Consider the following 20,566-nt stretch of genomic DNA (forward strand, 5'->3'; position numbering starts at 1 on the left):
GAAATAGCCAGTGTCACAGAACTTGGATTAAATGGCAGTAAACATGCAGAGGACAGTACTAGACTTCAAGTAAAGCCAAGTCTAGCAGTATATAGTACCTGGGGGGGGGAGCTTTAAAACTATTTATGCATACATGCATACACTGAATAAGTGAACACAGAAAGTATTTATTATATCCAAAGTAAAGCTTGATTCTGACACCTGTGTAGATAGCACACATTTGCTTATTTTGTATTGTTCTGTCACTTAGAATATATAGAAATTTGACCTTTGCTGTGACCTGAACATGCATTTACATAGTCTATATATGATGGTGACTGAAAACACGTATTGCTACAACACTTCTTGGGGTGCCTCCCTGATTTCTGTTTCCTCTTTGTGATCACAGCATTTTGCATACAGTTACGATAGCAAGTTCCCAGGCCTAAATTCCTTTTCAAATCCGGTATCTTGGCCAGCCCTATCATTAGACAGATGGGGAAGGTCTGTACCTCAGTGGCATGCTTTGCATGCAGACAGACCTTGGTTCAGTCCCCAGCAGAGTGAGACTCCTGCCAGCAATCCTTGAAGGCTGCTGCTCGTCAGTGTAAATCAGACTTCACCAATTGGGTGCCCTGCAGATGTTAAGACTACAGCTCCAACAATACTTGTCGGGCACCCGGTTGGTTAAAGCTGGCATAGGCAATATTGAGCTAGATAGATCAATAGTCTGACTCAATATTGGGCAGTTTCCCATCTTCCTAAGATAGGTCCCTACCCCTAAACATCCTGAAATCTAAATTTATACAATAGGGTAGGCATGAAGGAAGGGAAATCAAAAAGCCATACCAGATCTGACTGGTGCAAAGTCTGAGTTCATGCCCACATCCCTATACAGAGAGTGTGGGGAGAGTTACGCTGCAGAGTTCCACATTGCTCATGCTGATTCCGTTTTTCAGAGGGATGGAGAACTTCTCTCTCTGGTTCTTTCCACTTCCTCTGTGATCAGCATCCAGTGACTGCATTCCAAGAGCATTTACTCATATGTTTTCTGATGGAAAATTGCCACAAACAAATACTAGGGAAGCCCAAAATGAGGAACACAATGTGGGGAGCAATATAAAAAGGGGGGGGGAGCAACTCTGACCAGTTGCAAAGTACATTTGCTATCTAAATCTCTAGTCGTTAATCACAGAATTGTACAGCTGGAAGGAACCACAAGGGTCATCATCTAGTCCAGCCCGCTGCAATGAAGGAATCTTTTGCCCAAAGTGGAGCTTGAACACACAGCCTTGAGATTAAGAGTCTCATGCGCTACTGACTGAGCTATCCCACAGGCCCAGTTTCAGTTTTTACTAAAGTTGCTAGTCATTTTTTCTAACCCTGGAACTGTGTGTGTGTGTGTGATAGCAATTGCTCCAGTGGTGAGAGAAACGTAGTCTGCAAATGTTCAGAGGCACCTCCTCCTTTATCCCTCGCGTTCAGAACTGGAGCTCACGTCCTGCCCTCTCACATAAAAGGAGCCCGAGCTGCCCTTTCCACAGAGAGCTGAAGAACTCTGTGTCGTTCGAACGTCGGCACTTTCGGTTACACAGGTCTGCCTACGGCTTGATGTCTAGGGGCGTGGCGTGGCTCCCGATTGGCTCATAAGAGGGACGCCCAGAAGCTGCTCGGCCGGCGATTGGCTAAAGCGCGCGGGAGAGGACGGTTCTTTGGAACGTTGGCTCCGTTTTCGCTTCCCAGCGGGGGCCTTGCGATGGCGCTACCCCGGTTGTTGTTTCTTTGGGCGACGGTGGCGGCAGTTGCTGCTGCATTCCGGCCCCCGTGGGACTCGATTGCCCGTTTGCAGCCGGGGACGGACGATGCACGGCAGGCGGTGGCGGTGCGGGAGCTGCTGGAGCGGCTGCTGGGCCCTAGGGCTGCCTCCGCCTTCTCGGTGTCGGTCAACCGGTCTTTGGCCGGGCCCGGCGGGCTTGACACCTACCGGCTGAGCTCGAGGGCTCCGGGCGTTGTAAACGTAGCTGGATCCAGCGGCGTGGCCGCCGCCTCGGGAATCTACCAGTACCTAAAGGACTACTGCGGTTGCCATGTCTCCTGGTCTGGGAAGCAGCTCCGACTGCCGGATAGCCTGCCGCCGGTACCCACTGAGATCATCGTCACCAGCCCCAACAGGTGATTCGATGGCGAAGGAGGAGAGCAAAGGATTTTGTGTTCCCTGTTTGCACGTGGGAAGTTTTGTTTTTGTTTTTTTTTTAAAAAAGGCTCTGAGCATGTCCAAAAAACAGAGCTCTGTTCCAATTAAATTTGCCTCTGGTCTTATTGGACTTGAAACTTTGAGCCTTTGAACAGCTTCAGGTAAAAATGAAATCCAACAGGTGCAGCTTTCCTTGATGCAGTGACCGGGAAAGATGTACTTGTTGAATTTCTGACTGTTAAGTAGTTGTTTAAGGCACAGAGTGTCTTGTCATCCACAACATGGCAGTCCTAGTTCCAGCTTTGATTGAAATGAGGAAGGGGAAAGAAGTACCTCTGAGCATGCAGAGAGTGACTTCTACCTCCGCTTGTATATCTTTGCTACATAAATTTGTTGTTGTTGTTTAGTCGTTTAGTCATGTCCGACTCTTCGTGACCCCATGGACCAGAGCACGCCAGGCACTCCTGTATTACACTGCCTCCCGCAGTTTGGTCAAACTGGTAACTTCGACAACACTGTCCAACCATCTCGTCCTCTGTCGTCCCCTTCTCCTTGTGCCCTCCATCTTTCCCAACATCAGGGTCTTTTCCAGGGAGTCTTCACTTCTCATGAGGTGGCCAAAGTATTGGAGCCTCAGCTTCAGGATCTGTCCTTCCAGTGAGCACTCAGGGCTGATTTCCTTAAAAATAGATAGGTTTTATCTTCTTGCAGTCCATGGGACTCTCAAGAGTCTCCTCCAGCACCATAATTCAAAAGCATCAATTCTTCGGTGATCAGTCTTCTTTATGGTACAGCTTTCACTTCCATACATCACTACTGGGAACACCATAGCTTTTACTATACGGACATTTGTTGGCAAGGTGGTGTCTCTACTTTCTAAGATGCTGTCTAGGTTTGTCATTGCTTTTCAAGGTCTGCTTCACAGGGGCATTGGAGTTTCAGGTTCTGCTTTTTCAAACAAACTGCATGTGCTAGGGGGATTTTCTTTAAAGAAATAGAAATATGGCATAGCTGCCTTGTACTTCACCAGACCATCGGTCTTTCTAGCTCAGCATTGTCTACATAGATTGGCTGCAGCTTTCCAGGCTTTCAGATGAGACATCCCCAGGCCTACCTGGGGATGCAGAGAGGTTGGTACCTGGGAGCATTTACATCCAAAGCAGAATGCTCTTCTAAGCTACCACTGAGCTGCAACTTCATTTTGTACACCTTGCCCCATCTGCGAAACCTCTTTTTCAAGGCAGTGTTTACAGATGGCAAATACTGCCACGTAGATATAAAATCAATCTGTTAGAGAACCTACATTTTTTAAAGGGGGGAGGAACACACAGCCCTTTTTTCTATTCCCAGCTGTTTCCATTATGAAAGAGAACCTTGCTTGCCACTTGCAGAAAATACTTGGGAGGTGCTGATTAAACATTTTAGAAAGAAAAGCATGTGGCCCAGTTCTCCTTGGGGCCATACCCAGGCTGTGTGTGTTTGTTTTGCTCTGACATAAGAAAGAAAAGAAGTCCTTCCCCAGGAAAGTGCTCTCTTCCTTCTTATCCTAGCTCAATTTCCATAATTTTCCTCCTTAGTCTCTATCCACAACGGGGCAGGAAGAAATCCTAAATATGTGTACACAGTAGTTATGTTTGCTTGTTCTTCTTTGTTCTCTCGTTTTCCTTCCTGTCTTGTCTTCCCATTGCATGCACTCGCCTAAATTTTAATAATAGCAATTACGGTATAAAGCACTAAATGACAAAAGTGCTTCACAGACATGATCTTAGTAATTACGACAAACCAGTAAGGTAGGTCGGGATTAGCATCCCCTGAGAGCAGGTATGGAGAGCTCTGGTCTCTCAAATGTCGTTGAACTATGACTCTCATTATCCTTTGGCCATGCTTGCTAAGGGCTGCTGTAGTTCATCTGGAGGGCCACACCTACCTTCTAGAAAAATGCTGGAGCTATGAAAGAGTGGCTTGACTAAGCTTCTTATTGGGTTTCTGGAGGAAGTGAGTTTTTTAATAAAAAAACAACCTGATGACTTTCTGTTCACTTTTCTCAGCCACCACCCTACACTAGGTCTTGATAGAAGAGTTCACACGACACCCCTCAGGTGTTGAAAGCACATGTCGGGGAGTCATAGCATGGTACCACCTGGTTCCGTCCGAGTGATGTACACACTGGTTAACTGTGTGAAGGGGTTGTCGCCGGTGCATTTGTTGTGTTTGGGGGGTGGATAGCCATCACAACTGCACGGACCCCTTGTGTGTCCTTTCAGTATCATGTCCTTAAAATCTGCAGTTCTCTGCGTGTTACTAGACTACAGATCCCATCATCCCTGACCAATGACCATGCTGGCTGAGGCTGTTGGGAGTTGGGTGTGCAACATCTGGATTTATTAGGTTGTAAATTCACTGGGATCTCTCTCTCTCTCTCTCTCTTGCTCTCTTGCTTAATGCTGCTGTCTCCAGTGCAATGCACACTGATGTCTCTAAACATTAGCGAGGAAAGAACAGTCATAAGTCACGCTCAAGCCACGAGTTTCCAAAGAGAAGATAACGATCACCTTTCTGGTTTCTAATGGAGTGGCTATTAAAACATAACTACAGGGAACATGGAAAACTGCCCTTTACTGAGTCAGACCATTGGTCCATGTAGGTCAGTGTTGTCTGCCCTGGCTGGCAGAGTTTCAGACAAGGAACATTCTCAGCCCTCTCTGAAGATGCTGGGGACTGAGCCTGGGGACATTCTACACGCAGAGCAGCTACAGCTCTTCTACATTCTCATAAACTGCTCAGAAATTTTTCAATGCCTTGACCAGGCATAAGCAAAGTCAGCCCTCCAGATGTTTTGGAACTACAACTCCCATCACCCCTAGCTAACAGGACCATTGGTCAGGGATGATGGGAATTCTAGTCTCAAAACATCTGGAGGGCTGACTTTGCCTATGCCTGGCCTTGACCATACCTAATCCAGAGACAACCTTGGGGTATGTACACCCTAAGTCTGGATCATGTTTTGTAAAGAAGGCAGCAGCATCAGTTCTGTTTGTAGCGTGTTAGCTTAGTCTTAGCTGTGGATGTTTCTAAATCAGCAAATCTAAAATTAGAGAGGGGAGGAAACCCCCCCCCCCCATTTGTAGGGCATCCTGTGTCCATTACCTCGCCTGCTTTGAATAGCAGTGGTAAGCAAATTCTGACGGCCATTGAAGGAAAAAGTATTGAGTAGGCCACGGAGGGCTGCCAAGTGGATTTGGGGAGGGGGCTGCTTTTGCCCTTCCCTTTCTACACCGCTCGACTGGGTCCAGCAGTTCCATCTGTGCAGTTGTGCTCCTTTGCGTGTTGGATGTCACGTCAGTCGGGGTCCGTCGGTCCCGCTCTTTTAAAGATCAGCTCAATTAATCTTGACACTCTTTTGTGGGCGGAAGGGGGAGGAATGACCCAGGGCCTCGTTAGAGGAGCTGTCCCTTGGCTTGTAGGCGGACAAAGGTCCTGGCGAGGACAGAGAGAGGTTGGCAGGGTGAAGAGAGTCTTTGCGTGACTGGATTGTTTGTGCCGCTTGAAAAGGAAGAGCCCGCCCCCGGGCCCTAGGGAAACCCAATTGGTGGGGGGACGACGACTCTAGAATAGCTTCAACCTGGGGACTTGGCTCTTGAGCCAAGGCAGCTAATCTCAAGCACTTGGGGACCGATCATAGCTGCGTTGTTTACATAACACACACCGCACTGTGAACTACAACTGCGTAGTTAGCATCGCTCTAGCACTCCTACCACCCAGTTTCTCATCCCACGCCAAACGAAAGTAAATTCGGAACAGAGTCCTTATGCGGTGGTACCTTTGTGTGTTGCAGCAGCGGCGTGCTTGCTAGTGCAACTGACCTGTGCAAGGCCTTGGACCACTAAGGGTAGACAAATGTGTCCCTTTCAGCTTGCTTACTTTTTTTTTTTCTTTCCCCAAACTTGAGCCCAGGCAGCTCACCCCCATTTCTGGATCAGTGTGCAATTTTTTTTCCTTTTAAATCTCTGCCTGGAAATTCCTGTCACATTTCTGAGGTACCTTTCTCCTAACATGTTTGCCTATTTGTGTGCGATGTGCACGTTTTTGCAAGCACTTTCCCCTCATGTAATATGCAATTTTCAATAATACATTACTTTTTTTGGGGGGGGGCACTCTTTTTGGTTGGAAAACACAAAATGTGGGGAAGTGCAGGTTTCAAAGGATTGTTGGTTCTCAGGAAGTGATAATTAGGAACGTCAGCATTAAAATGCAAACTGAGCAAATTTACTTCCCTCCCCTGTCAGGTGTGGGTAAAAGAGGGAGTACCATAACACTAAGCGCAACCTTACCTACAGCTCCTCCTCACAGGCCTTGTACTATTGCAATTGCCAACCATGGCTATTTGGGAGACAAAACTACAACATAGAATAACCAAAGTACAAACAAAAGCTGCTAAAAGGCGGGGGTATAAAAAAGCATTCTGCAACCTGTATAAATTATGCAACTTTGCTGTTTGTTTGTTTGTTTGTTTGTTTGTTTGTTTGTTTGTTTTCCTAGATTTTTAAAAATAATATTTATTAGTAGCACTATTCAGCTTCTGCCAATTTACTTTCCCTGACTACTGGCAATCTGCCTTAAGATATTCCTCCCAGTTTCTGATATTTTATTTTAGCAAGTGCTGCCCAGTGAGACTTACCTTGACTTTGAGTCCATTGTACCGCTTCCTTTCTTGATCCCTCCTTTGTGTACCTACTTGTGTGCATATTGTTATTCTCCTGCCTTCTCCCTCACTCCAGAACAGGATTTTCTGGCCCCAGTACATTATATGGCCCTCTGACTCATAAAAGAGGACACAGGTTTATATCTGCGTTGTATTATATGCAAATATGTGTCATTGTTTGAAGGCAGGGTGGACGGCCCAAAAAGTAAATTGGTGGCCACATGTGTAATAAAATGTTTGACAGAATGCAAAGTGACAATGCTTTCCCCATAATTGTAGTTCCATACTAGAAAAGAATGAATCTACTAAGTTCTGCCTGCTGCACAGCTGTTAAAGGCAAAATAACTGTGCTTTTCCCCAGTGCAGGCAATAACCAGAGCCTGGGACGCATTGCTGCACCTACTTACCTGGGGGTAAGCCCCATAAAACATAAAGAGGCTTACTTGTAGAAAAATGGCTTCTAAGGAGTCCCTGATCTCAGACAAGCCCAGGACAAGAAAGGCGAACAAATGGATAGATAATAAACAACTTGCAGGTGCTTAAGAGTTCCGTTGTTCTTTCTTCCCAGATTCCGCTTCTACCAAAATGTCTGCACCCAGAGCTACTCCTACGTGTGGTGGAACTGGGACCGCTGGGAACAGGAGATCGACTGGATGGCGCTCCACGGCATCAACATGGCGCTGGCATTCACCGGGCAGGAAGCCGTCTGGCAGCGGGTGGAGTATCTCGTTTAAACAGAAAAACGATTGAACCGTGATAATATTTTAGACCGGAAGAATGCCTGCCAAAGCAGCTGATGGCAACTGAAGTTCAACATCCCCCTTCTCTTGTTTCCAGATATATTTGTCCCTGGGCCTCAACCAGTCAGAAATTGACGAGTATTTCACTGGACCGGCATTTCTGGCTTGGAACCGGATGGGGAACCTGCAGACCTGGGCGGGGCCACTGCCCCTCTCATGGCAACTGAAGCAGCTCTACTTGCAGGTACCTGGGCCTGATTGTTGTGGTGGCGGTGGCGCTAGGCTTATGCTTATCGTGGAGGGTAAGGCTACTAGCCATGGTGGGCTGAGTGCTACCTCCACCATTTGTGGGAATCTCAGGTGGGGAGAGTACTATGGCACACAGCTCCTGCTCTTTCAGGCTTCCTGTAGGCATCTGGTTGGCCACTGTGAGAACAGGTTGCTGGACTACAAGGGAGTTGGACTACATCAGGGGTAGGCAACCTAAGGCCGGTGGCCCGGATGCGGCCCAATCGCCTTCTCAATCCGGCCTACGGACGGTCCGGGAATCAGCGTGTTTTTACATGAGGAGAATGTGTCCTTTTAATAATAATAACAATAATTTATTATTTATACCCTGCCCATCTGGCTGAGTTTCCCCAGCCACTCTGGGCGGCTCCCAATCGAGTGTTAAAAACAATACAGCATTAAATATTAAAAACTTCCCTAAACAGGGCTGCCTTCAGATGTCTTTTAAAGATAAGATAGCTGCTTATTTCCTTCACATCTGAAGGGAGGGCGTTCCACAGGGCGGGCGCCACTACCGAGAAGGCCCTCTGTCTGGTTCTCTGTAACCTCACTTCTCTCAATGAGGGAATCGCCAGAAGGCCCTCGGTGTTGGATCTCAGTGTCTGGGCTGAACGATGGGGTAGAGACGCTCCTTCAGGTATACAGGACCGAGGCCATTTAGGGCTTTAAAGATCAGCACCAACACTTTGAATTGTGCTTGGAAACGTACTGGGAGCCAAGGAAGATCTCTCAGGTCTTTTATTTAAAATACATCTCTGGGTTATTTGTGGGGCATAGGAATTTGTTCCTTTCCCCCCAAAAAATATAGTCTGGCCCACCACATGGTCTGAGGGACAGTGGACCGGCCCACGGTTGAAAAAGGTTGCTGACCCCTGGATTACATGATCCTCAGGGTCCCTTCCAGCTTTATGATTCTGTTATAAGAAAAAAAAAACTGCTCCTTTTCCCTTATGGGATATTCCAGAGCCACTATAGCAGGCTTCCTAAAACTCGGCCCTCCAGATGTTTTGAGACTACAATTCCCATCATCCCTGACCACTGGTCCTGCTAGCCAGGGATCATGGGAGTTGTAGGCCAGAGACATCTGGAGGGCCGAGTTTGAGGAAGCTTGCCGTATAGAGTCCTTAAGTGGGTTCCCTGTTAGTAGGAGAAAATAACAGAGGCCAACCAGAGTATATTGAGAAGCAAAGCGGCTAGTAAGCCTAATCTTTATTAAAGGAACTGTTGCAACAGGGTCCCCACCCACCACATGCAGGAGGGAGGAGAACCCTGAACAATGGAGCTCAAGCCCTTATATAGACTTTTGAAATTGCCCATCCTGTAGCCCAAGACCACCCCCCCAAAAAAAACACACATCATACATACATCACAGAAGGATATCTGATAATGGTCACTGATTGCATTACCTGGAAAGTCTGGCCATTCTTTTGTGATGGTAATACTTTAGTTTCTGAATCCAGGCCACAGGCTCACTCTATCCATGCACAAATACACCCTTAAGACAGGATTTGCAAGCAAAAAGACAATAGGAAGGCTTTCCCCAGTTGCCTCCCTTACTGCAGAGGAATATTTGAGGTCAATGGGAGAATCAAAATGGCTTCAGGATTGCTCTCCCATACTATTTATTTCAGACACATGGTTCATCTATTTAGATATGTATGCATTTATGAATATTTTTTTCTATATTTTAGACCTTAAAATTATTATAACAGTTCTATGATTTTATGACTCCATGGACCTTTTCTTATTTTCCAGTAGGGTTTTTCTTATATTCTTACGTTCAGTTTCCTTTTCTAGTTCTTACCTTTGGAGCTTGTTTTTTACCTTCAGTGTTCTTCCATCAGTATTTGTAGATAGAGCCACTGCTGTCTCAGTCCAAGGCGGCAGAAGTATGATGTAATGTGCTAATAAAGAGCCAAACTTGACCCGAGGGCAGCCATGTTTGTTTAATCACCTGTCTGCCTCATTCACTTATAAAGCAGGGTATGTGGGGTCTAAAATCTATATATTATTTTGTCTGTGGGGCTATCAACCATTTCAGAAGAGGAATTGGGGTCAGGGTGGTGGTCGAGTCTGAGTTTCAGAAAACTATAAGGGGAAAGGTTTAAACTAGGAATGAGGGACTATGGCCCTCCAGATGTTGTTGGACGGTAATACCCATCAGCCCGGCTAATATAGCAGTTGGTCAAATATGATGAGAATTGTAGTCCAATAGCATTTGGAGGGCCACAGGTTCCCAATTCCTGGTTTAAACACACACACACACACACACACACACACACATATATACACACACCCTTCTCTAGTGCCCGAGCTAATTTGTGGCACCCATAGCTTCACTTGGGTAAAAAGAAAACTCAGGTAACCAAATCATCAATCTTATTTTATAGAGCCATCGTCATTATTGTATAGTTGTATAACACTTTTTAGCCCAAAGGCCGGTTGCCTTTTCATTAATACAATTCCAATATTTTTGAATTTTGAATCACCTGATAATAATTTTTTTTTAAAAAAACCCTTATTTGTTTATACTTGTTCATAGATATACAAAAATCATACCCATTGCAAAGTATCTTTTTATAATATACTAAGATGAAACAGCTACCTAGAAAAGACCAAAGTCCGAAAGAAGATAAGACGAGAAAAGGAGAGACCTAAAGAAAGAGAAAGCGAGAGAGAGGGGAAAGAAATGAAAAAAACCAGCAAATATTCAATCTTTGGCACCACTTGTAGCTGAGCCAACAGAATCGACAGAGACCTACCTAAAATGTGGGCAGTCTTCTGGGGCTAGTGGGTGGGAATATCAGGGCACAGTATGGATCCTTCCCCAGGCCTTGTTGCACTGCTCCATCCTGCCCTCATTGCCTTCCCAGTACAGGATCCTGGAGAGAATGCGGAGCCTGGGGATGTTGACAGTGCTGCCTGCCTTCTCAGGATACGTTCCTCGCGGCATCTTAAGGTAAAGGTCGTCGGTCATGCTTCACAAGCAGGAATGGAATGCAGGCAGCTAAGGGACATAGGAAATCACATTACAGTGGTACCTCGGGTTACAGACGCTTCAGGTTACAGACGCTTCAGGTTACAGACTCCGCTAACCCAGAAGTAGTACCTCGGGTTAAGAACTTTGCTTCAGGATGAGAACAGAAATCACATGGCAGCAGGAGGCCCCATTAGCTAAAGTGGTGCTTCAGGTTAAGAACAGTTTCAGGTTAAGAACGGACCTCCAGAATGAATTAAGTTCTTAACCCGAGGTACCACTGCACCATGCCGCTGCGCGATTTCTGTTCTCATCCTGAAGCAAAGTTCTTAACCCGAGGTACTATTTCTGGGTTAGTGGAGTCTGTAACCTGAAGCGTCTGTAACCTGAGGTACCACTGTATACCAAATCAAACCATCATCTAGCTGCAGGGACACACAGGCCACATGAGGCCCTCCAGCCCTTCTAGTTTGACCCACCAGGATGTATCTTCTGGGTCTTGCCCATCTGACACTCAGAATCCAAAGTGTGGCCTCTCTCCAGTGGCGGGGGAAGGGAGGGTGCCGTGGTGGCGGCTCAGCCCAGGTGTCACCACTGAAGGGGGTGACAAAATGCCGGGCGGTACTCACCACGGGGCCTGCACCGCGCCTGAGCCACACGTCTCTCCTGGGAGTGACGCGGTGACTTGGGCGCCTGCAGGCTCCACGCTGCCCCAAACGGTCCACCCGCTGCCTCCCTCCCCCCCAGCTGTAGGGCGGCTGAGTGGGAGGAGGCAGGCAGACTCCTCGGAGGCCCCGCGGAGTGTCCTGCCCTGTTTGGCCACGCCCCACGGGTGACTGGCCACGCCCCTGGGCACAGGGCATGCGTGCCACCCCAGGCACCCAATCAGCTTGAACCGCCACTGCCTCTTACATGGGAAGTGGAAGAGGCTGTGGCCCAGAGACATTTCAGAGGCCTCTGAGCCTGTGCAAGTGTGTACAGTGGTACCTCGGGTTAAGTACTTAATTCGTTCTGGAGGTCCGTTCTTAACCTGAAACTGTTCTTCACCTGAGGTACCACTTTAGCTAATGGGGCCTCCCACTGCCGCTGCACGATTTCTGTTCTCATCCTGAGGTAAAGTTCTTAACCTGAGGTACTATTTCTGGGTTAGCGGGGTCTGTAACCTGAAGCATCTGTAACCCGAGGTACCACTGTATTGCTCCTTGCTTCTTCAGCCAGTTCTCTCACATCCGTGATCAGAATGCATGGAGGGTACGGCTGATTGCAAAATCATTATGAAAGAGATGGAGGAGGGTTTGCAGTTGTGGTGGGTGGGTAGAGGAAAGAAAGTTGGGACACAGGAAGCCTCTTTACACAGATTCAGGCCGTTGATCCATCGAACTGATCGGCAGCAGCTCTCCACAATTTCAGACATGGGACATTCCCAGCATTGCAGTGGAACCTCAGTTTTCGAACTTAATCCATTCCAGAAGACCGTTTGGCTTCCGAAAAGTTCGAAAACCTAGGATCGATGGGCTAGTGGCAAAGTCAATGGGGGGGGGGAATGAAAAATGCAGCTCGGAAGCGGTTTGAAAACTGTTTGAAAATGGAAGCATTCACTTCCGGGTTGTCGGCGTTCGGGTTCTGAATCATTTGGCTTCCAAAGCGTTTGACAACCGAGGTTCCACTGTTTTGGGAGATGCTGGGAACTTCTGCATGCAAAGCAGAAGCTCTGCCGTTCAGCTACAGCCCTTCCCAAATACAGCAATGATTTTGGCACAGCCCTGAAGGATGAGGCGCGTTTCCTCCCTTCCCTTCCCATCTTTTTAAATGTGTGATGCTTTACTGTGTTTGATGTTTTAATTTGCTGGAAGCCGCCCTGGGGGCTGGGGCAATCCTGGCAGATGAGCGGCATATAATTTTCTTATCATTATCATCATCATTTATATCCCCTTCAAAGCAGAGAGAGCTATTGTGTTCCCCTTTGGATGTCAGTGGACTCCAACTCCCAGCATGCTCACTGATCAAGGATGATGGGAGTTGTAGTCCAGCTGTGTCGGAATGGCACCCCGATGTTGGCTACCCCTGCTTTAGAGTTTCTTCTTTTAGTCTTGCCTCTGAGCTCTCTGGAGGAAACTGTTTAGCTGTACAGCGTTTATCACACAATCAATGTGAAACAGCGGTTGATGCCACAATTCCTTCCTCGATTTCTTTCCCGTGCTTTCAGGGTTTTCCCCCGGGCCAACGCCACACGAATGGGGAGCTGGAGTCACTTTGACTGCACCTACTCCTGCTCCTACCTCCTATCGCCTGAAGACCCCATGTTCCAGGTCATCGGGACCCTCTTCCTGAAAGAACTGACCAGGCAGTTTGGTACGGATCACTTGTACAGCGCCGACACCTTCAACGAGATGCGCCCGCTCTCATCGGATCCCGCCTACCTGTCCCAGGTCAGCGCAGCTGTCTTCCGCTCCATGACGGGAGGTAGGATGTGACAGGTTCTCTTGGTTCCCCTCCGTACATGCAAAAATTTCTCTTCCAGTCACCTCATCTTTTATGACATTTATATACTATGCTTATCCTGCACGGAACTCAGGGTGGGTGGTGTATGGGGTTCTCCTCCTCCCCTTTTCACCCTCACACCAACCCTGTGAGGTAGGTTAGGCTAAGGGTGACTTGCCTAAAGTCACCCAGAGAGCTTCATGGCTGAGTGGAGATTTGAACCCTGGTCTCCCATGTCCAACTCTCTAACTGTGACGCACTTTAGCCCACGTTTGGGTAGCTGCATAACTTGGAGGGGGCATCGTAGGTTGAAGGAGCCTTTCTCTCTTGCAGAGAATTTCACATTGTGGCTAAGCCCCCTCTCCCCTTTTGAGACTTTGCTAGGCACTCACTATACATTTTCTAAGCCTCAAGTCTAGGCTTCAAATTCAAAAATCTATTATTATTTTTAAAAACTTGGGAACTGCATTGTTCCAAACTCCATGTTTGTGCCATCCACTGTTGATACCATCCTGATCATACCATGGCTAGCTTATCTCCCATTTTTTATGTTTAGGAACAAGATGTTGGCTGCATTTATTTGTTTTCTTTATAACCACATTTGTATATCATCCTTCTTTCAAGCTGCTCAGAGCGGCATGCCTAGCATTTTCCTGTTAGTGTGCTGTATATCCTTCTAGCAACCCTCTGAGGTAGACTAGGCCGAGAGAAGGTGACTTACCATTGGCCACCAAATTTCATGGCTTGAGCCCTGGTCTTCTCAGCCAAGCCCTTCTACAGCAGCACTGTAGCCTCTCAGATTATGTTTATGGGATGTATTAGATAAGGCATAGCTTTCCACTGCAGGATTACTGTCTGTTGTTCTGCAGAGAATTTGGCACCAAAGAGCTAGCCATATTTTGCAGGCATTTTGCAGCAGGAAGCCAGGATGGTGACCTATATAATTTTAATTGAAGTCGATGTCCTCAATGAATGAATGAAAGGAGTCCAGGGTGGAAGTACATTAGAGGTTCCATAAGCAGAAGCAACTGTCAGCACCTCTGCCGTGCGCTAATTGGAATGTCTTTCTCCACAGCTGACCCCCGTGCCATATGGCTGATGCAAGGCTGGCTTTTCCAACACCAGCCCGACTTCTGGCAGCCGGCTCAAGTCCGTGCCCTCCTCCAGGGCGTACCCCTTGGCAGGATGGTGGTGCTGGACCTCTTTGCCGAATCCAAGCCCGTCTACCCCTGGACTGAGTCCTTCTACGGGCAGCCGTTTATCTGGTGCATGCTGCACAACTTCGGCGGCAACCATGGCCTTTTTGGCACGGCGGAGAGCGTCAACCGGGGCCCCTTTGCCGCCCGGGGCTTCCCCAACTCCACCATGGTGGGTGTTGGCCTGACCCCCGAAGGCATCGAGCAGAACGACGTGATGTACGAGCTCATGACCGACCTGGGCTGGCGCAAGGAGCCCCTGGACCTCCGGCAGTGGGTGTCCGATTACGCCACGCAGCGCTATGGAGCCAGCAACGCCCAGGCGGCTGCGGCATGGCAGCTGCTTCTCCAGAGCGCCTACAATTGCTCTGGGCCGTACACCAACCACAACCGCAGCCCGCTGGTGCACCGCCCTTCCTTCCGGATGACCACGGAGCTCTGGTACAACGAGAGCGACGTCTACGAGGCCTGGCGGCTGCTGCAAAGCTCTGTCGACGTGCTCGGCACCAGCAGCACCTTCTGCTACGACCTGGTTGACGTGACCCGCCAGGCCATGCAGCAGCTGGTGAGCCGGTATTACTTGGAAATCAAGCAGGCTTTCCAGAGCCGCATGCTCTCCCGTCTGCTGACAGCGGGCGGCATTCTGGTCTACGACCTCCTCCCGGAGCTAGACAGCCTCCTGTCGAGCGACAGGCGGTTCCTGCTCGGGCGGTGGCTGGAAGCCGCCCGCTTGTCGGCCACCAGCGACCAGGAGGCGGTCCTCTACGACCTGAACGCCCGCAACCAGGTGACGCTCTGGGGGCCCAACGGCAACATCTTGGACTACGCCAACAAGCAGTTCGGAGGGCTGGTGTTGGACTATTATGGGGTGCGCTGGAGCCTGTTTGTGTCCACCCTGGTGGAGTGCCTCAACACCGGGACCCCTTTCCACCAGAGCCACTTCAACCAAGCCGTCTTCCAAGTGGAGAGGGGCTTTATCTACAACGGGAAGCGGTACCCGACCAAGGCCATGGGCAACACGCTGGACATTGCCAGGAAGATATTTCTCAAGTATTACCCTTCCGCAGTGCAGCACAACTGCTCGAGGGCTGCGTGAGAAGAGACTCACTATTGGCAGGCCCCCGTCTCTGCTTGCCGTCAGTCCCAACCACTGCACTCGTCCCGTGTTGGGTGTTCTGAGGCAGATCTGACTACTGAACAGCTTCTTCTTAAATGCACATTTTCCCAGTGTTCGAGTGGCACAGGAGCTGGTGGTGGTGGGAATGGGAATGATTTCTGGTCAGAAAGAGAGGTGACAGAGTTTATAAAGCCTGTCTGGAAGCCTGTAACCCTGTCTCCAGATGGGTGCAGAGGCTAGTTGTGGTTGAGGGATCATTGTCAGGGACTCAGCACATGGTTCTCGGGGGCACTTCTCCTTGTTTTTCACGTGTTCCAGAGCTGGCTCAAATTGAGCTCTAAAAAGGTTAGCGGTGTGGTGGTGATGGACTCTGCTGCCTTAATACGGAGACGGAAGACTTTGCAACGCAGCTCCCTGCCAAAAGACCACCCGCATCGCAGCCCTCTTCCCTCCACACAGGCAAGGGGTGGCTAACCTGTGGCTTGTAGGCCCCTCAGGGTTTTTTTGTGTAGCCTCTGCAACTCCAACATTTATCATTTTAAAAATAATAATTTCATTTAAAAATCTGAGATGCCATAAGAATGGGGGGGGTGGGCTTTCCAAAGCTCCCCATTTAAAAATGAAACAAAACAAATAACCTTTAAAATAATTATTATATTCTTTTTTACTAACTGCTCTCATAGGTATTCCAAAGTGATAGTCTGATGACAAAATGTTTTAAGGCCCCTCCGAGGTCCCCTGCCCCAATTTTTCTTATTATTCCCCCCCCCCAAAAAAGATAATAATTAAGTACTCTATTTTAATATATATACTGATCACTCGTATGGGTCCCCTGCTGCTGTGACTCTGTGTTGCCAAAAAGGGTTTTGTGGTCCCATTAAGACTTCCCAATGGGTCCATTTAAAATAATAATCAAATATCAAAAACTGGTCGCACCCACCTTGACATGAGGCCCCTGAAGTGGTTAGCCACCCCTGCTGGATTGTATTCAGCTGTGGTCCGTGTTTTCTCTTGCTCACCCCCAAGCAGAAGCGCTAGAAGAAGAGTTTGGATTTGATATCCCGCTTTATCACTACCCTAAGGAGTCTCAAAGCGGCTAACAATCTCCTTTCCTTTCCTCCCCCACAACAAACACTCTGTGAGGTGAGTGAGGCTGAGAGACTTCAGAGAAGTATGACTGGCCCAAGGTCACCCAGCAGCTGCATGTGGAGGAGCGGGGAATCGAACCCAGTTCACCAGATTACGAGTCCACTGTTCTTAACCACTACACCACCTACAGAAGAGATTGCTGCAGCTGCCTTCCGCAAGCAAGCATTTGAAGCATTGATGAGACCAGATGAAGTGACAGGGAACCTGGTAGCCCTCCAGACATAGCTGGGACTCCCAACTCCCAGCACCCCTGACTATTCCTGAAGAGCCACAGGTTCCTTGCAATTGGGCTAGAGGATCGTTAGGGATCTTCCCACCAAAAGAGCTAGGCTTTGGCTGCATTCAGACAGCACCGTTTAGTCCATTTTCCTGTTTAGTCCAATTTCCGCGTTGCCAAGGGATAATCTCATAAGAGGCAAAATACACTTGTGGAAATACATTGTGGCCTCGTGGCAATTTAGTGCTCATTTCCATTGTTAATTGTTTCCAGGAAAATTCTGGCTTGCAGCCCCATTAACCAGGAGACTTGTGGGAGTGTGTTGTGTTGCAATTTCAGGTGAAGGAATTTGGGGCGGCATCTTTAGCATACAGGTCTTTCCTGTTGTTTGAAATTTAGGTTGGCATGGCAGCACTATCTATCGATCGAAGAGCCGCAGCAGATGGTATTGGTGTATAAAAGGAACATTAGAAATCCCTAGTAAACAGAAGCCCTAGTAAAATTAATGCAATAAACCCCACCTCAAAGTGCATCCATTGTTTCTCACCCTCCCCACAGGGATAAATACTGAAACGGGAAGGCACTACACTGATTGCAGTTTGGTTTAGCCTTTTGAATTTATTAGGTGCCTTTTTCTACATATAAAAAAGACACAAGGCATCTTTGACAACCAATCCCTTGCTCATTGGGGTTCATTTAACAGCCCAAACCAGGTGATTGGGCGCCTTCTGCCAGAAACACTTGGGTAGGGAGAGAAAAGGTTGATTTATCCTTGGGAAAAGGGAACAGGCCTCATCAGTAACATTGTCATTTTGGAATTATGGGGATGTGGTGAGCATGAAGTCAGGTTTGAGGAATAGCATCGAAGGGTTGCCTTGCTTCTTCCTCAGCAACTTACGGGTTGTAGGGTTATAAAGCCCAGGTGACAATGAAAGAGGGAAGGTGAGCTCCTTCTGGTGAGCTATGTAGAAGGAAGGCCAAGCCGGCCAGGGCAGATTTTCTAAGGAGTATTCACCCCTTCGGGGTTCTTTGCCTCCTGTACTAACGCAGTGAAACTGTAGGACCAACAACAAACACGCCTTGTCTGCATTACAGTTGTACCCCAACATGGAAGCTGAGGCGGCCATATATGTGGCTCCCACGTCATCTCCCTTCCAGGCACCAACCAGTCCCAGACCTGCTTAGCTTCAGCAAGGCGGTAGCCTCACATGCCTTAAGACCAGTGCTACTTTTCTAGAAAAAGAGGTGCCGGAACTCACCCTGAACACCTCTCTTGTTCTCTTAGAATGGCAATGGCGCCCACCTGAGAGGTGCCACCTGAGTTCTGCCTGAAAAAAGCCCTGCTTCAGACCATTGCCTTTTCCCTCAGGAGAGATCCCTTCCTCCGCCTGTCTTAACTTTGCTCAGTGCCTTTACTGTCCCTGAGTGACTCAGGGGTAAGTTTACATGCGTATGTGTATATATATTTTGTTCACAAAGATGTCTGATCTCCGAATAATTATTTCTGGTTTAATACCTGTATAAACACATGCCCCCTTGTGCCAAAAGAGAGGCCGTCATGAGGGGTCGGTGTATTTTATTACGCTTTATTAAAAAGACAACCTGAGTTCCGGATAAATCGTGCTGATTAGCTGTTTTGGGGTTTGGGGCTTTGCAAATAAAACGTTTTAAGTGCGTTGTAAAGTGCAATTATACAAATGTGACACTAGATGGCAATGGTGAGCTATGGCAAATTCAATATATATATATTTTTCAAAACAGTTTTTTAAAGCATCTTCATGATGTTTTTTATATTTGTCTAGATTCCACCCAAGTTACACTCTTCACTGGCACTGTTCCACCCCATCAACCACTTAATTGCAACTGGGGTGTATTTAACTAAGTCAGTAGTTGCATTGATGCAAGGATCACTGCTTGTACCACAGATCTTTCCCTCTCCCCCCTGTGTGCCCCCCTAAATCTAGGGGTTCCCACGATCCTCTGGAGCAGACTTCGGGAGCACATGGCGGAGACGGGAAATCCTGTAGTGCTAGCAATAATCCTTGCACTGATGGGCCGACTTAATTGAATGCTGCTTCTTGCGATGTTGAAAAGCTGGTATCGCCCAGCCCTATTGAGTGATGTGGAATTGCACCCAGTACAATCACCCTATGGACAACTTGGCATTGCTTAAGTTCAAAGAACTGCATTGCACCATAATCTCTTAGTTTGCAGACATCTCTGGGAATTTCTGTATAATAAATAAATATAAACCTCACAATCAAGAGTTAAAGCATCAGGCATTGAGGGGGGTCTTGAAAGGAAACTCTCCCACCCACAGTCAGAGAGGCAGTGACTTAAACTACTCCATTTATCCTTTATTCATTTCTACTGTTTTCCCGCATACAATACTTGTACAGTGGTACCTTGGGTTACATACGCTTCAGGTTACAGACTCCGCTATCCCAGAAATAGTGCTTCAGGTTAAGAACTTTGCTTCAGGATGAGAACAGAAATCGTGCTCTGGCAGCGCGGCGGCAGCAGGAGGCCCCATTAGCTAAAGTGGTGCTTCAGGTTAAGAACAGTTTCAGGTTAAGAATGGACCTCGGGAACGAATTAAGTACTTAACCCGAGGTACCACTGTAATCCATGTTGTGTTTTGCGAAAATTAATCAAAGCAAATCCAGGCAGGTTTTGACTTGGGGACACTGTTTTTTTAAAAAAATCTCTGTAAATTTCCCATTCCTTTTGGAATTTTAGGTTAGACTGTCTCCTAATCGCATCCGTCATTTTTGCCAGTTCGAGATACAGTGGTACCTCGGGTTAAGTACTTAATTCGTTCCGTAGGTCTGTTCTTCACCTGAAACTGTTCTTAACCTGAAGCACCACTTCAGCTAATGGGGTCTCCTGTTGCCACTGCACTGCCGCAGCACGATTTCTGTTCTCATCCTGAAGCAAAGTTCTTAACCCGAGGTACTATTTCTGGGTTAGCGGAGTCTGTAACCTGAAGCGTCTGTAACCTGAAGCATATGTAACCCGAGGTACCACTGTATTCAAATAATTTATCCTGCCGTTCCTTTTTTCACTTTTCCAATTTCTAGCTATTAATATTCTTGCTGCCGTTGTAGCATATATAGAGAATATGCGCCCTTTGTTTACAGGGCAGCAGGTGGGGTGGTCTGTGATGGGGAGGGTCGTGGCTGTGACGCCAGCCTACGCAAAGCGGCTTGGCAAGAGCCCTTCAAGTGTTGTATCTTTAAAAAGTAAAAATAAAATAAAAATGCATTAGCATTGCTCTGAGATTAGATGTGAAGTGCCATCGAAGGCCTTAGAAACGAAGGGAAGCTTTTAAGAAGTATTGAGGGGGCTACAGAATCACCAGGGATGGGGGGCAGCAGTGGTACAGCACGTACTTGCAAACGCAGGGAATGCCAGCGGTAACAGGCAGCGATTCCTTTGCTCTTTCGCTCCCCTCCCTCTCTAGCTGCAGAACTACATAAAAAGAGTGGGGGGAAAGGTGTTTGCTCCATACTTCGCAGACTTTGCA

The 20,566-nt window shown here is 47.8% G+C and overlaps 1 protein-coding gene across 1 annotated transcript; it reads left to right on the forward strand.

Annotated features, from left to right (window-relative positions):
* The first annotated feature begins 208 nt into the window (after positions 1-208).
* NAGLU (N-acetyl-alpha-glucosaminidase) lies at positions 209-18,658 on the forward strand. Its single transcript, XM_083582856.1, has 6 exons — positions 209-2,151; positions 7,444-7,591; positions 7,713-7,859; positions 10,777-10,862; positions 13,087-13,343; positions 14,437-18,658. The coding sequence occupies exons 1-6, from the start codon at positions 1,736-1,738 to the stop codon at positions 15,651-15,653; spliced, it is 2,271 nt and encodes a 756-aa protein (XP_083438982.1). The 5' UTR covers positions 209-1,735; the 3' UTR covers positions 15,654-18,658.
* Positions 18,659-20,566: the final 1,908 nt, after the last annotated feature.

This window comes from Podarcis filfolensis, assembly GCF_964270895.1.
Source record: "Podarcis filfolensis genome assembly, chromosome: 13".
Taxonomy (NCBI): Eukaryota; Metazoa; Chordata; class Lepidosauria; order Squamata; family Lacertidae; genus Podarcis; species Podarcis filfolensis.